The 17,956-nt window shown below is 32.6% G+C and overlaps 1 protein-coding gene across 1 annotated transcript in view; it reads left to right on the top strand.

The window, feature by feature from the left end:
* LOC132746740 (LIM domain-binding protein 2-like) overlaps positions 1–17,956 on the top strand; it is a 57,163-nt gene that overhangs the window by 131 nt on the left and 39,076 nt on the right. The window contains exon 2 of the mRNA XM_060735991.1: positions 4,001–4,176. Coding sequence (XP_060591974.1) covers positions 4,124–4,176 — 53 coding nt within the window. The 5' untranslated portion in view covers positions 4,001–4,123. The remainder of the gene's footprint in view (positions 1–4,000; positions 4,177–17,956) is intronic.

Genomic DNA, 17,956 nt, shown 5'->3' with positions numbered 1-17,956 from the left:
TGTTCATTCTAACTACACTTTCCACGTTTAGTTAGTTCGATTGATTCATTCTATAAGCTGGCCCAAATATATTTTATTTCATACATGTCAAATTTTACATGTCATCCCAAAATCATTGAAAATTTGCACGACACTAATCGTGATTGTTACTGTATGATGATTTTGGTGGGTGGGGGAATTTATAACTGAAAGCATCGTCTACACTAGTCCTTAATATTAGCCGTAAAGACTTGTTATATATTATTCATAACGGTTGGCAAGCTTATCAGTTATCACGTCTATACAATTCAAATAAAATCTACAAAATTGTTCACAAAATTGTTCATGATAACAAATTGACATTACGGTTTCAGCAATAATGTCCCTTACCAGTTCAGTCCCCAGATGGTTCTCACCCAAACTGTTTCTACCCCTGACAGTTCTTTCCCAAATTTGAAATATCTTTCCAATAAATGGGGTTCCACATTAATTTGTAGACCCGAAGCTGAAACCAAAAAAAATGTTGCGCCGCTATTTAGGGGAGAAGATGTGTAATTAATCGGCCGAATATCTTAGTCGGTAGAGCCGCGGTACGGTATTCCGAGGGTCATGGGTTCGAGTCCCCGTCAGGCTGCACATTTTTCTCACAAAATAAAAATGAAATATGCAGAGTTCTTCCATTAAGAAATTTCTAATATATATTAAATTTGATATTTTATATAGCAACTGTACTGAACATATCATAATTTTGTTGCAATATATATGGATTGGTACCATGGTGATTTGTTTATAAACGCAGTCTACAATTATCATTATGGTCTAGTGAATAGAATAAAATAACTTATTTCCAATCAAGGGTCATGTTAAATGACATGTAAATCACAATAATAATAATAATGAGATCAAAGATCAAATAAAGACGTTAAAGAAACTAAAACTTGATTTGTATTATAGTAACAGCAATGAACTTAAAGAAAAACAAAACAAACAAACACATTAAATGACATAGTTTCGCTAATTAGAATTAAACATCAAAATTATATAAATATGAACTAATAATGAAATTATGTTTTTAGAATTATTTCGAATAACATTCAATTTACACAAAAAGTTAGCTCCTGTAGTATAACTACACTGTACAATACACATGTCCCTCAAAAACACAAATACTAAGTTAAATCAATTTATGTTTTCTCATTATCATTTCTGATTTTAAAACAAGTGAAAATAAAATCTACAAATTGTTTTATGATTTTTTCATCTTTGTTGCTCATTAACCAAATGAATTTGCTTATTTCAGATATTTTTTCAAAGTTTAAATTCTTATCTTTTATTTCATTACCCGGTATATAAAATGCTGCGTTGACTAGTAAAAGCATTGCAAGCAGTAACAAAATGTAGCTTGTCTTCAAATTCATTAAGAGTTGCATACTTTGCAAAATCTTTTATCAGACTTGATTTTTTAGCTCGACTATTCGAAGAATATGAGAGCTATTGTAGTCGCCCCGGCGTCAGCGTCCGCGTCGGCGTCTGCGTTGGTTAAAGTTATTTGTAAAGTCAAATATCTCAATTATTACTTGAGATATTCAATTGAAACTTACAGTACTTATTTATAGTAACAAGGTACATCAGATTGACAAGTTGGATAACTCTGCCTACAATATTGACAGAATTATGCCCCTTTTTAACTTAGAAATTTTGGTTAAAGTTTTTTGTAAAGTCAAATATCTCAATTATTGCTTGAGATATTCAATTGAAACTTACAATACTTATTTATAGTAACAAGGTACATCAGATTGACAAGTTGGATAACTCTGCCTACAATATTGACAGAATATGCCCCTTTTTAACTTAGAAATTTTGGTTAAAGTTTTTTGTAAAGTCAAATATCTCAATTATTGCTTGAGATATTCAATTGAAACTTACAATACTTATTTATAGTAACAAGGCACATCAGATTGACAAGTTGGATGACTCTGCCTACAATATTGACAGAATTATGCCCCTTTTTAACTTAGAAATTTGAGTTCAAGTTTTTTTGTAAAGTCAAATATCTCAATTATTGCTTGAGATATTCAATTGAAATTTATGAATAACTATTACAGATATTAATTTAAAACTTCACATATGCATTTAGTGTCATAATTGTAGGTCACTGACAAAGATCCATAATTCTATCTTGCATTTAGGCTGATTTTTTCTCCCCTTTTTCAACTTAGAAATTCATGGTAAAGTTTTGCTTGTAAGCTGTTATCTCAATAACTACTGAAGGGTTTGTGCCTTTTTTGGGACAATTTTATGCATTCATTATAATAAAGCAGTGATTTACTTGATAAAACATCTTAATAACAAGCCTTTGTACCTTTTCTGTCAAATTTATGTATTCATAGGTAATTAGTATTATTATACTCAATAAAACACCCTTGTGACATTACCTTCCCAATAGTCAAGCCAATACTGTATAATTAGACTCTCTCTAAGGCCTATAACATGAATTTATAAAAAAAATTAGCCCTTTTGTGAACTTTAAATTTAACATTATCAAGGCTCTTTTACTATCAAGCACTTAGAATAGTCGAGCATGCTGTCCTACCGACAGCTCTTGTTATATCTCCCAATCTCTATTTGTAATTTGTGAGAACTTATCCTTTACTTTGTAAAACAAGCTCTAATATTTCTATCTTAGTGATCTCAGTCAACTCCATTCATTTTTTCTTTTGTAAACTGAAGTGGTTAAATATATGTTCTGGTATGTTAGAAAATATTAAGTGTATTGGTCAAGTATTATGTCAAGTAATAATGATACAAAATCTTAATAAGATAAACACATAATGTGTAGTTATCTACTTAAAAAATACTCTTTTTCCACCTAATTTTATATAAAATTAAAATTAACATACCCATAAAATTTAGTAAACATCAAAAGTTTTTGTTTGTTTGGGTTTTACATCACACCAACACAGTGAAGGTCATTTGGCTGCGTTCAAGCTTTACTGGTGGAGGAAAACCTCAGGTGCCCTTCCATGCATTATTCAGGCACGAAAGGGCACCCGAGTAGAACCACCAACATTCCTTAAACATCAAAAGTATCAATACTGATCTATTAATGATAATAAAATTGGGTCGGAACAGTATGCAAATATTGCACAAATGCAGACAGTTCTGCCCCAAAATAGGGTAAGAAAAGTTGAGGAGGAAGTGTTAGGGAAGGAACTGGTAAGGGAAGAATAGTCTGACTTCCTAGGTGAACATAAAATTCTTTTGCATGCAAAAATTGTTATTGAATATTGCGAACACTATTTTAATCAATTTAAACCAAAATTAAAGGATTGACTTTTACAGATTAATTTTGTTGGTTTGCATCCACCACTGATGATTTTTGCTTGTAACTTCACACGTTTATTTGAGAGCATAAACAGGAGGTCACTATTCAAATTATGGCTCTTCTTTAACTTGAAAGATTTTTGGTTAAAATTTTACATGCAACATCTTAAAAAGTACTGAAGGCCAGGGTATTGAAGGTATTGCCTGTAAGATAAAGTTGAGAAATATTTTAAAGACCTGAAAAGTTTTTTATTCTTTATTGCAAATCAATATTGAGTGGAATGTTGAAAATTGAATATATATTGATAATCACAATCTAATTTTCATTCCTAACAGTAAAGCATTTAAAGATAATGTCTGTATGAGGATAGGATCATGACATTTTTTTTTTATAATTGTACATAGTGATAATATGATAAGTGGCGCACAATCATATTCAGTCCTGAGCAAAAACATGCATTAACAGTATAACAGTGCAGGGTGCTTTAATTTATCCTTTAATGCATGTTTCCGTCTCTGCCAGTGTATACCTGTGTGCACAGTTTTTATGCAAGAATAAATGAACAGATTTAATTTCTCTTCATCAAACAAATCCTTGTTGTCCTCATTTATTAGATACTCCCATGTCAGATTTGATTACTTTTTAATTTGATATGATTTACTATTTTCTAATGAATGTTTATCTTTTTAATTCCAGAACAGGAAGTTGAAAAGTGCTGAAAATTTTGCAAAAAAAGTTTAATGGTTCTTAAAGAGGGCAGCCCATAATTCTCCTAAAGTTTATACCATACTGGACAGGATACGCCTCCCAAGCCCCAGGATGCCCTCCCAGCCCCTCCCCAACCCCATGGAGAGGGATCTTGGGATGCAAGGGTGAGTAGTATTTTACTTCTTGTTTCAAATTTTATTGTAATTAGTATTATTAGTCAGTAGATGAATTTGGTGTTAATAGCAACAATTCTTTTAAAAAGTTTTACATGTGAGGGTATCTTTCACGAAGCAGTTATCACAGTGCCCAAACCTCATTTCTTATATAAAATATTCAGTTAGGTAACTATTGATATAATATTAATAGATATCTCACTGAAATAACTCGCCAGCAGTACCTACTCAGTCACACCTACGTCATTTCTTTAACTATCCTAGCTTAACTATCCTAGCTTAACTATCCCCTGTAGAACTATACAAGTATGTTGATCTGTGATATTTTCATGATGTGTTATTATCTTTCAAATATAACTTCATACCAAAATTTAAATTACTATTCTCATCCTTGAGTAAAATATGTTAATTTAGATAATTTATTGAAATATGTGAATAAACTATATATGGGAAGCTGTGTTCCCTATTACAGGTCAAGTAAAGATGGTCTTTTTTTACAAAAATAAAACAAAAAAACTTAACATATCTACTTTGTGTGAGCTCAAAATATGTTTATTTTATATTTACAAAGAGATTGTGTGGCAGTTGTCAATATTTTCTAATAGTGCATTATATGTTATACTTCTTGAGTAATATTATACAACATTATGTAATGATTATGTAAGCTGTTGTAGTTGGAATCCAACTTTACAACACATGTATCAATGTCTCAAATATCAATTTTTGATATTCATGGTTATTTAGCATTTTTTGTGCCCCCACGTTAGTGGCGGGCATTTAGATTTACCCTTGTCCATCCGTCCGCCCGCACTCACAGGAGAGTAATTATGTGGCTAGAGGGACAATAGGTAACTGTTCTTTCTCTTTGATGTCATTCATTCCGTAATGCTTTTATGTGGCTATTTTCTTTTGTGTGGCTAAAAAGAACAATAGAGAGAACAATAGAGTAGCCACATAATTACTGTCCTCCTTCCGTCCGTCCGTTCATTTTTGTGTCGCATGTAACTCAAAAAGTATTTGACCTAGAGTCATGAAACTTTACAGGAATGTTGATCAGCATGTGTAGTTGTGCACCTGGGTATTTTCGTCTGGATATTTTTAGTATTTTCAGAGTTATTGCCCTTGACTTAGTAAAATTTTGCAATTTTTCAACTTGTGTCGCACGTAACTCAAAAAGTATTTGACCTAGAGTCATGAAACTTTACAGGAATGTTGATCAGCATGTGTAGTTGTGCACCTGGGTATTTTCGTCTGGATATTTTTAGTATTTTCAGAGTTATTGCCCTTGACTTAGTAAAATTTTGCAATATTTCAACTTTTGTCGCACGTAACTCAAAAAGTATTTGACCTAGAGTCATGAAACTTTACAGGAATGTTGATCAGCATGTGTAGTTTTGCACCTGGGTATTTTCGTCTGGATATTTTTAGTATTTTCAGAGTTATTGCCCTTGACTTAGTAAAATTTTGCAATTTTCAACATGTGTCATGTAACTCAAAAAAGTATTTGACCTAGAGTCATGTAACTTTACAGGAATATTGATCAGCATGTGCAGTTGTGCACCAGGTATTTTCGTCTGGATTTATGTAGTATTTTTAGAGTTATTGCCCTTTACTTAGAAATTTTTTGCAATTTTCAACTTGTGTCGCAAGTTACTCAAAAAGGATTTGACATATAGTCATTAAACCTTATGGGCAGGTTGCTCAGCATATTTAGATTTGCACCTGGGGTTTCGCTTGTGGATTTATCCAGTATTTGTAGAGTTATTGCCCTTGACTTAGTAAAAAGATTGACAGAACAGTGGCGCGGTGGGGGCACCCGTGTCCTATGGACACATTTCTAGTTTTAAGTACAGTCCGACCCTGGTTATTTGACAACCCTTTTTTCGAATACCCAGCATTATTCGAAGTAGATTGGCGGTCCCGTTTATATCTTTATATAAATCAATATAAATACAAGCCTATTATTCGAAATGCATTATCTGAATACCTCCTATTTTTCGAAGTAAAACTTTGGTCCCGATTATACCATAATGAAAGAATTTCACACCTATTATTCAAAGCCAGACTAATTATTATTCGAAGCCAGACTAATTGGCGCAGATTCACTCGCTGACCGGTCGATTTGTGAAAAAATATCAACAGTCATGCGTGTATTTAGACAATCATGATAATTACGCTTTGTGGGTTCTTTTAAATCAACTTTAATTACCGAAAATGAAAAGCTACATGTATGCACCGTGTCCGATGTTGTTACTGTTATTGCTTGAAGATAACAGCAATAATTTTCACACATATAATATTATGTGAATTTGTCTAAACATCCAAAACATTTTTTTCATTAACCTTTTCCCTAACAAAGATGTGTTTTGACGGCATTTTGCCGCCCCCCCCCCTTTTTAGAGGCCTCAAACAGTGTATAAATGCCCTATTCAAGGCCCCAAACACTGTGTTGTTAAAAGAAGTGACCACATTTTCTGCGCTGACCCCCATCGAAATGGTACATGTGTGTGGGGTTTAAAGGGGGTCCGCAGTTCCCCTCATGGCCAAGAAAATTTTGGATATGTGACAGGCTAAAAATGGCCACAGGTCAATCTTAGGGTAACTAGTAACCGAAGCTGAAAAGCCTTTTACTCTATTTTAATTCATTTAGAAGTTGCAGCACTTTGAAATCAGTTTTGATGGAAAAAAACAATGCAAAATAGTATTAAAGCAATTTTTTAGAAAACCCCCCTTCCATGGTAACAGAAATTTTTAAAATGAGCTGCTGTTACAGAGGGCTATGGTCAGTCAAAATTTTGCCAAATTTTCATCACTGTTGAAGCTTTTTTTACTGTTTTTTGAGTTTGAAATTGTAAAGGGGGCTTTTCAATGAAAAAGGCTTTTTTCGAAAAATGCTCATGGGGGGAAAAAGGTAAAGAGGCCTAGTTATCTTTAAAAAAACCCGGTTTTGCTGTAAATACCCCCGTGAAAAAAACGCAATTATAGGTTTGCATGAAAAGAAAAGATACAAAAGTAAAAATTTAAAAAGAAATATTTATGTCTTCAATGCCAATAAAATAATTTTTATGAATCTTTTCTTTAATATCTATTTTTTCTCAATTGATTGCAGAAAGTAAGTGTTGTAAACGGTAGTTTTGCTATGATTGGTCAAATCGGAGTATATTCGTCTATCACAATATTCCGATTTCGATTATTCGAACCTATCGATTTTTCGAAGTAAATTTTCAGTCCCAGGGACTTTGATTAAAGGGGGTTGGACTGTACATAGAAAATCTTAAATTGCATAGTGAGCAGACTTATTTCACCAATCATAAATTTTATAATAATAATATAAAGATATAATAAAAGTATTCACACCTTGCAAATAGGTATACAAAAATAGGCAACTTTACAGTAACAAGAAGGTTGGACAAGACAATAGGTGTGAAATATCAAATACATACATACATGAGGAATTTGAAAACATACCTGTGAAAACAATAAATCTTTGACTAAAGGAATGGTATCTGTTTGACAGCAGAAAACTGCAAAATAGAAACATGCACAACAAAAATTTGAAAATTTTAGAGCTGTCATCAATAGAGACGATATTGATGTATGGTTGATATTTTTCTGTCGATCAATAATCGATGCACATTTGAAAAAATAAATTATTTTGATTAATTTTTTAATGTCTATAAATTATGAAAATTCACCTAAATCATATACAGAGGCAGGTGTCCATGCATGTCTAACACCAAACTGTTGTTACATTATGGACAAAAAAATGGTCAGGAAAAAAATCATGCAATGGGCATTTATACAAAAGACACTGAACAGAACATTGTATTTTACAGAAATCATTTAAACAGGTATGAAAGTGAAGGACATCTGACAAGTTAGTAATTATAGTTAATTATCAATATATCAGTGTATCGTTGATAATTGTCATCTAATATTGATGTATTGTTGATATGCTTTGCACTGAAGCAATGGCAGCCCTACTAAAATTAGATTCATTAAAATAAGATTACTACCAAAATTGAGAAATTTGTCATACAAGAAAATAACCTGATATGCGTTATATAGATTCCATTCATGAGAGGTTAAAGTTGGCATTGTTCAAGTGGTCACTTAGGTAATGTAAGGACTTACAGTAAAACAAGTGAAGAACAAAGTGAGATATTTTGTAAGCAGTATGTCCTAGCAGACAACAATAGATGAGAGTTAGTTTTATTTCAGTAAAGAATACATTCTACAAACTTTTTATGAAATTTGCAACTAAGGTTAAAAAACAATCACACACCTTAAATTACTTACTTTCTGCAATAATTTGTTTTTGTTTTTTTTCGTTTTTGGGTTTTACGTCACATCGACACAGTATAGGTCATATCGTGACGTTCCAGCTTTACTGGTGGAGGAAGACCTCACTGGTGCCCTTCCGTGCATTATTTCAGGCATGTTCTGCAATAAAGATTCATGTATCTCAGATGACCAATACAGAGTCATCTAGTGCAGTAAGAAGTAAACTCTTCTTAAATTTCAATAGGTGTTAACTTGTGACTGCACTAAGGTGATGATTATTTTATACAGAATCATACCGTTAGGTAGTAATTTCATTTGCAGCATTGATAAAGTATTTAAAATATGATTCCTGTCCCATATGTATGTTAAATCAATAAATCAGAAGTAGTAAGACTTTTATAGATTTATATAGTTGTTTTAAGTGCTACCATTAAATCATTGACTTTAAGCAGGTTAATGTTGCTATGGTTACAATCAGCGCCATATGTTCACTTGTTTCTATTTCATATGACACTGCACTTACAATAACAACTTTTTATTGATGTAATAATGATCTAATGGTTTGATTTATTGAAAAAGAAATATGGAAAGGTATGAGAAGAACTAATGAGAAAAAATATTCATAATCCACATTATTTTGTTAGTTAATGGATATGTCTGTGACCCGGGTGGATGGATCGCCAATTTTGTATCTCACACATACCAACAAATTTCTTAGATATTATTCTTTTTGATGTCAAGTGTGATAAAAATATTATATATTTTATCAGTATAATTATTGATGGTATTAAAGATCTTCCATTATGGATCAATTAACTTTTTAATGTAACACTTGTAACTGATGTGTAAAACAGAAAATTTCAGACTTTTGGACTGACTTCTCTTATACCACTAATGCAATTTCAATGAAACTTTACAGAAACTTTTCAGGGTTATAGAAATTTCCTTGGTCCATGTGAGTTATTTATTTTTAATGTAAAGAAAATCGTACAATTAAAAGGAATTATAGCAAAAAACTTATTTTGACTGTCATCTGTTCACTCACTATATACGGGGCGTCCGTGGCCGAGCGGTTAAGGTCGTTGACTTCAAACCACTTGCCCCTCACTGCTGTGGGTTCGAATCCTGACAGGGAATTTGGATTCTTTCATGTGAGGAAGCTATCCAGCTAGCTTATGGAACGTTGGTGGTTCTACTGAGGTGCCTCTTCGTGCCTGAAATAGTGCACGGAAGGGCACCTGAGGTCTTCCTCCACCAGTAAAGCTGGAACGTCGCGATATGCCCTATACTGTGTCATTGTGACGTAAAACCCAAACACAAACAAAACAAAACTCACTATATACCATTGGATGGGAATAATAACACTTTAAATTATTACCTTTGACTTTTTACTCAGCTTGCTGGAAATTTGCTGAAATTCTACCAGTAATGATCCCGTTGAATTTCCAGTTCTTGTTTAGTGTTAAACATTTTAACTTTTTCAAATGCTTGTAAAGAAAGGCCTTGCATTGGTAAGATATTTACATGCATTGACTTTGAGAAAATGCACAATCTCACGAATATGGAAGTAAATATCAAAACAATTTCTATGTTCTTCAATGACCTTCTTGTTATGCAGGTATTTCTACTTAAATATTCACACCTTAGTAAGTGAATGTTCCTTAAAACAATAATACATCAATGATAAGGATAGGTTGTTGTTACAAAAGAGTTATGATTTAACACCTTTTAACAGGATGATAGGAGAGTGTTTTGTTACAAAAAGCGTTATGATTTAACACCTTTTAATGGGATGATAGGAAAGTGTGAGGCTTAATTGGTTTCTGTTTACTTTAACTAGAATGTTCTCTTCATGAAGTAACTAAGGTTTGACCGGAAAGAACATTTTTAGCTCATCTTTTTGATTAAAAGAAATTGAGCTAATTATCATGAGCCTTTCATCGGCGTTGGTGTCCATGTTGGCTGAACTTCTTTATTGTAAATTTTCTGACAAACTATTTTCAAAACTTGGTTTACATGTTTATTGGCATAAAAGGGCACCATTTCAAAAGAGCAGGTAATCTAAAATAATTTTAAGTAAAGTTATGCCCCTTTTTCAACTTAGATTTTTTACTCTGGTTAAAATGTTTTAAGATCCATTTTCACATAAACTATCCTAGTTATTCACTACAAACTTGATATATAAATTATAATAATGTTCTTTATCAAAATATAACACCACTTCAAGGGGAAGAGTCTGATCTGTGACCTATCTATGCATCAGATTGGAACTAATTGTAACTTTTGTAGAGGACCACCTCTTAGGATCATTCCTGTGAAGTTTGGTCAAAATCCATCAAGTGGTTTAGGAAGGAATGTCATTAAAAGAAATTGTGGACAAAGACTGATGACAAACAACAGACACACTTTCACATAAGCCTCTGAGCTGACTTTGTCCTCAAGTTAGCTAAAAGGGGTATTAAAATGCAAAGAAGAATTTTAGCTTTATTTTAAGTCTCTTTTTTGGCAACATAGCTACAACTAGTCATAAAATAATTCTATAAAAATATGAATTTGTCCAGCAAACCTAATAATGAGATATTGAGAGAGCCAGACTTGAACACATCTGCGAATGATTATCATTTAATAGTGTTTGCCAATACTTCTTTGGCATCAATAAATTTTTGATAAAAACTTCTTTGTGCTGCTCAGTTTTGATAAATTTGTGAAGTCAGATGTTATGTATAGAATGACAAGGCTTTGAGCATGAATTTGATGTGCAGCTTGAGTTAATGTAATTTCTGTGCTTATTGGAATCAAAGAAGTTGCTAATTAAACAGTTACAGGTAAAATAATTTTTTGTCATTTGTCATAGTTATATGTTGATGGGAGGTGGGGGTGGGGTATGTTTAGGAGAGGGTATTGCCATGAAAAATATGGTATTTCATTACATTGCAATATTTGACTTGCATATTGGGATATATTCCTATACATATCTTTTTATTTTCATCACAGCTTTTAAAAAGGAATTGATTTATAATGATTGCATTGCAATGGTTTGAACATATAATGTTACACTAAAACAAGATTCTGCTTTATTTGTGTAATGAATGATCCACACAGCTCAATCATAGGCTAACAAAATTACCATAAGTCGGATCTGCTAAAAAAATAATTATGAACTAAGAAATTAAAAAAAAGGAAAATAATAAAATAATAGATTAAACAGTTATTGTTAGAGCTGTGACAAGTTTTTTGTTTTGTTTTGTTTTATATTGTGCACCAGAACAATTTAGGTCAATATGGTGCCGAAACATGAAGGAAATATGATTTTGGCTTACAATGTGTGTTACAAACTTTGAGCAACACCAGGGTTCAAATGACCTCACCTGCTGGAGCTAAGAGATGTAAGGACTCCAAACCTATTCAGCAGCCCCTTACGATCAGATATAGATTGGTTTCCTTCAGCCCTAATACTTTCGTATCCGAATTATGTATATCTGAATTTCATACAATTTTATAATTAAAGTGTGTGATTTTTTTGCAATAACAGGGTTATTTTTTTATCCCCCGCCGATGGAATCGGGAGGGGGATATAGTTTTGGCGTTGTCCGTCCGTCCTTCCGTCCGTCCGTCCGTCCATCCGTCCGTCCGAATTTCGTTTCCGGAGTAGTTCTCTGCAACTAATGGCTGGAATTCAACGAAACTTTATGGGAATGTTGATCAGCATGTGAAGTTGTGCACCTGGGTATTTTCGTCTGGATATTTTTAGTATTTTTAGAGTTATTGCCCTTGACTTAGTAAAACGTCCGAATTTCGTTTCCGGAGTAGTTCTCTGCAACTAATGGCTGGAATTCAACGAAACTTTATGGGAATGTTCATCAGCATGTGAAGTTGTGCACCTGGGTATTTTCTTCTGGATATTTTTAGTATTTTTAGAGTTATTGCCCTTGACTTAGTAAAATTTTGTAATTTTCAACTTGTGTCGCATGTAACTCAAAAAGTATTTGACCTAGAGTCATGAAACTTTACAGGAATGTTGATCAGTATGTGTAGTTGTGTACCTGGGTATTTTCATCTGGATATTTTTAGCATTTTTAGAGTTATTACCCTTGACTTAGTAAAATTATGTAATTTTCAACTTGTGTCGCATGTAACTCAAAAAGTGTTTGACCTAGAGTCATGAAACTTTACAGGAATGTTGATCAGTATGTGTAGTTGTGCACCTGGGTATTTTCGTCCGGATATTTTTACTATTTTTAGAGTTATTGCCCTTGACTTAGTAAAATTTTGCAATTTTCAACTTGTGTCACATGTAACTCAAAAAGTATTTGACCTTAAGTCATGATACTTTACAGGAATGTTGATCAGCATGTGTAGTTGTGCACCTGGGTATTTTCGTCTGGATTTATTTAGTATTTTTAGAGTTATTGCCCTTGACTTAGAAAATGTTTGCAATTTTCAACATGTGTCGCATGTAACTCAAAAAGGATTTGACATAGAGTCATTTAACCTTATTGGAAAGTTGCTCAGCATATTTAGTTTGTTCCTGGGGTTTCGCTTGTGGATTTATCCAGTATTTGTAGAGTTATTTCCCTTGACTTAGTAAAAACTGTTTCATTATGTTGTTATTTGATCCTTGAGTGCTTGAGTTAGAATCAACCAACTTTACAGGAATAATGATAAACATCACTAAATTACGAATAATGAAGTCTGGAGATTAAGATGTTTTTACATCTAGGTGAGCTATTGTGATCCCCCACCGTCCGTCGTCATGCGTCGTCAGCAATTTCTTTAAACAACATCTCCTCAGAAACAAATGACTGCACAGCAACCAAACTTTACAGGAATGATCCTAGGGTGGTCCCCTGCCAAAGTTGATCAAATGGTTCTGGTCTGTTGCATAGCCTTATGTCTTCAGTTGTTGTGTTAATAATAACCAGTACTCGGCGGGGGATATAAATTCAACGAATTTGCTTGTTTATTATTCTACAAATAAAATTGTAACTGCCTTACTTGGATAAGTAAAATCCAAATGTGTGTAGATGATGGTGGTCAGATGGACAAACACATTAAACAAGCAAGTAAATAATTCTAATTATAAGCTATTTGATGAAAAAATCAATTTGCCAAACATATCAAAGTAGATATTTAAGAAAACAAAAACATTTTCAATAACAGACCTACCTAATAAAAAGTTTGGCAATTTGAGTATTTTATTAGCAAAATGCTGGTGGCCGACATTATAAGGTCTGAATCACTACAGCCAAATATTTGTTGACAGAAAAATAAATCATCATCTTAAATACTGTAAAACACTTATTATTTGCGAGAAATTTATTTTCGCTAATATTCGAGAGTTTTCTAAGACGCGAATTCATATTTCTCGCGAATATTTCACTTTGTCTATACACTTGTCCGAAAATGAACACTATCCGAAAATGCATACACATAGATATATATCTGCGGGAAAGTATGGAAACCAGTTATAGTTACATCATGTAGCTATTGAAGTGTTGCAGCATATACATATCGTACAGATTACTAGTATGAAATATTTACCTGTAACAATTTAGTATTATTGAGGAATTGGAAAAAAACTTCTTCGCTGCATATTACCTGTGTCAAGGACGGTAACTGTGACTTGCACTAGAATTAAGTATAAACAAATTAATGCATTTCACAAAATTTTAATGGTATTTCTACAAATTATTCTTATTAATGTGAAAATCCGTCCAACTTAATGGATTAATTAAATTTCCAACACAATTTATCAAGGCCAATGTCTATTGAACAATACCGACCTGCACCCACCCACGCTTGATCATCTCATTCTCCGCATTTATTTTCTGGACATTTTTAACGAGCCATTTCGCATGCAAAGGCTTGATTATTGACAAACGCAGGTCAACATGTACTGTTACTAGTATTACTAGTAACAATGCTAGAGGCACGGAGTATAATCAGGGACAAATCATGACAAACACAGTGAACACATATCAAATAATTATCAAACTTTATTGACATATTTTTAGACAGACGGTTTCACTTAACAAAAAAGTTAGCAAGCTATCAGAAAAATTGATACAGATATAAATGCATTCGTCGCACAATAAACGACGCAAAGTTAGTGAACGGACAGGACAGAAAATATCCGAATGACATCGGGTTTCAGGTTTCAAATTTTTCAGGAAGACGCGAATTCATGTTGACGCGAAATAATAATTTTGGACATTTTGCCTCAAATTCGCGAAATAAGGTTCTCGCGAAAAATAAGTGTTTTACAGTAATCTGTCACCAACACTCATTTCTTATTTATATTATTTGTTCCGCAATTGAGCGATCTTGCTCCACCACAGTATATAAACAAAATCACTGTACCCCTGGCTGCGAGTTAATATTATAACATGTAGTTTATTAATAAGATTTTTGACATATTACATGTCCCTATATGTTACGGTTGTTTTCATGTAGTGGTTGCAAACAATAACTGTTATATACAGCCATATAACCCATCAAGAATCTTTATAACAAATTAATATTACATCAAACTTTCTTTTTAGAGAAAAAAATGAGATTTCTTCATAAAATAACATCGGCCTTGTATTATACATTCTCCAATAGCAAAGGTTAACGACTATCAGAAACAAAATAGCAGCGCCCAGGATGTAAATCTGTGTCACGTGTCTTGCCAATATAAAAGGCAAAACTATCCATCCACAAGCAGAGAGCACAATTGTAATGCTTTTTTCTAGAATTAACGTTTTACCAATCATAAGTACCAATCTTGAGACAACCAATAAAAAAACCTTCTTTGACACACCTCTTATCTACTGGATATCGGTTAAAAAATTCCCACAACTGATAAATGTTAATGGGTCCACCGTGGGTATGAAATTCATTGTGCACCCTGCCTTGCGATAACATGAACATGTTACTTCCAAGCATTGTACCTTTCTTTGGAGCGTACATATTTTAACTTGAACTTTTCTTGCGATATAAGGAAGTAGACTTTTTAATACACTGTGACGACTGTCTGAAGTCACAGTCTACTATTTTGTAAACACAGTCTATCTGTCAGGCACTTGTGAATGGGATATGCAGATTGGCTAATGATGCCAATCAACCTACAACCTATGGGCAAAAACTGATTAGATATTTGACACCCTCACTGCTTATATTAGAAGACAGGTAGTATTAAAACAAGCACCAATTCAGCAGGTCAAAGACCAAGGTGACACTTGAATGTCAAAAGTCATCATATGATAGTTCATAATTATGATCATATCAATTCAATTCAATTCGTTTATTTGTATATATGGCCTCCGGCCCAAACACAATTTACACAACATCACATATATAATACATACATTGCATGTGGTTATGATCAGACTATACAATAAGATATTTAAAAAAACTTATTAATTATGTGTGTACATATAACACTATCCAGACATACTCATAAATTCTTCTCTTTTTTAAAGAGTAATAAATGTACATTGATACATTTCGCATAATATCTTCATTTTCATTTGACGTTTAATCATAAACTTTTTGTATATTTTGGAATCGAAAATAATAATCTGGAAACTATTTTGTACGAATATTAGCATACAAAGGGCATACAAGTATAAAATGAAATTCATTTGCAAAAGTAGTTTCACAATAAATGCAAACACGATATTCTTTGTCAATGTTAAAATGCCTTCCTTTTTCAATCATAAGGTTATGTGATGAACAACGGAAATTTGCTAGACATTTTCTAAATTTATCAAAATCTATAACTTTAATATATTTTTCAGCCCCAAAACACTGCTTAAAATTTATATAATGACACAATTTACTTGTTTCAGCACATCTAGCAGACCAACATTGCATTGCCTGATCTTTTAATTTCTGAACATATTGAATTAAAAACATTTTGGGGTTTACAACATTTTGAGCTTCCCACACATAGCCAAAACCATTTTCATATAAATTTTGTCTTACATCACTAGCCCAATTGTGGTATCCTAAATTATCAAAATATACAAGCATTTCATAGCAGAGTCTAGTATATCTATGTCTAGGTAGATTTGATAATCTTATCCAAAATTTAATGCACCGTTTAGATGCATACACGCTCATAGGGAATCTCCCTGTATCACCAAGTACGGCATCATTACAAGCTGATTTATTTACATTTAGAAATCTTTTACATGCATATACTTGCAGCGTCTCTATACAGTTTGGTCTTTTTAGGCCCCATATTTCCGACCCATATAACATTACAGATGCGACTTTAGAGTCAAAAATTGCAAAAAACGTTTTATATGGCAAACATGACATTTGCTGAAAAGAATTTAAAATATACAGAAGTACCTTTTTGGCCTTGTTAGACATGACTTCGGCCATTTTATATAAAGACAATCTGTTTGAGAAATATATACCAACATATGTAAACCCATTAACAATTTCTAATTGACTACCGTTATACGTCCATATACATATCATGACTTGACATTCATGTGTGACAGTGACCTGTGAATGAGAGTCATGTCCAATCAATATTTTTGTCATTCATTGACATATTGGCATTAATATGTGTTACTTAAAGATCTTGTATGTTGTAATTGAGGTTGTATACCACACTTAAGTGAAATTATATATATATGTATATAATTATGCTTATTAAACAATTTTCAAACATCTAAGAATATGTAAAATATGTACTGCAAATATTTGTACATATTATATGCATTCATTTCTTATTGAAAAATTTGTCTTAGAAATTAAAGAAAATAAATTTTTTATTACCTCCCTTTATTTACATAAAAAGTTAAATTTGGTAATTTCTTTATATATAATGCTTTTTAGAACTTACAAAATTGATTAATCTTAATTTGAGCATCATATCTATGATATAAAACCAGAAAAAAATTTGTGTTACAGGATCTTTAAAGAAAATTTGTTGAAAAAGTGTGGTAAAGTTTGCCCACTTCATAGGTAATATTTCATAAATGATTACATTGATGGTTGTGTCGGCGTTATCGATTCGATCATTTATGGATAGATTTCAAAATAACTTAAATAAGGCTTTAAATTTTGTGAAAGTTTTGCCATGGTAAATGTCATCACAACTGAGCCTAGAAATGTAGTGAATGGGAAAATGTATTTTGATGTTTGTTGCTAGTTGAATCTTTATCATTCATTCGTGGATCATAGCTTTTTGAAATCAGTGTTGTTTTTTCACCAGAATATTCGGCGAAATTCGGCCCCATTCCCCCCCTCAAAATAGTATGTTTTTTTCAACCTCTCAAAGCCGAAATTTCCCCCTCATACGGCAGCCAAAATTTGCCTGCAATGGATACCATTTTATTTGCATTTAACTGCCGAAAAATGTTTTATATTAAGCCTGTAAGACTTACTGTTAAATTGTTCCCGGGTATGTAAGGGGAGCTACTCCTGGCGTCCCAACAAGTTTAACATGCGACTCTTTAAATTCTGCTGTCAATATTTTAGATCGTAT

The sequence above is a fragment of the Ruditapes philippinarum genome, unplaced genomic scaffold, assembly GCF_026571515.1.
Source record: "Ruditapes philippinarum isolate M1 unplaced genomic scaffold, ASM2657151v2 ctg4900_1_1_1_1, whole genome shotgun sequence".
In the NCBI taxonomy this organism is placed as follows: domain Eukaryota; kingdom Metazoa; phylum Mollusca; class Bivalvia; order Venerida; family Veneridae; genus Ruditapes; species Ruditapes philippinarum.
Note: the sequence above shows the minus strand (reverse complement) of the source record. Positions and strands in the feature narration are given on the sequence as shown.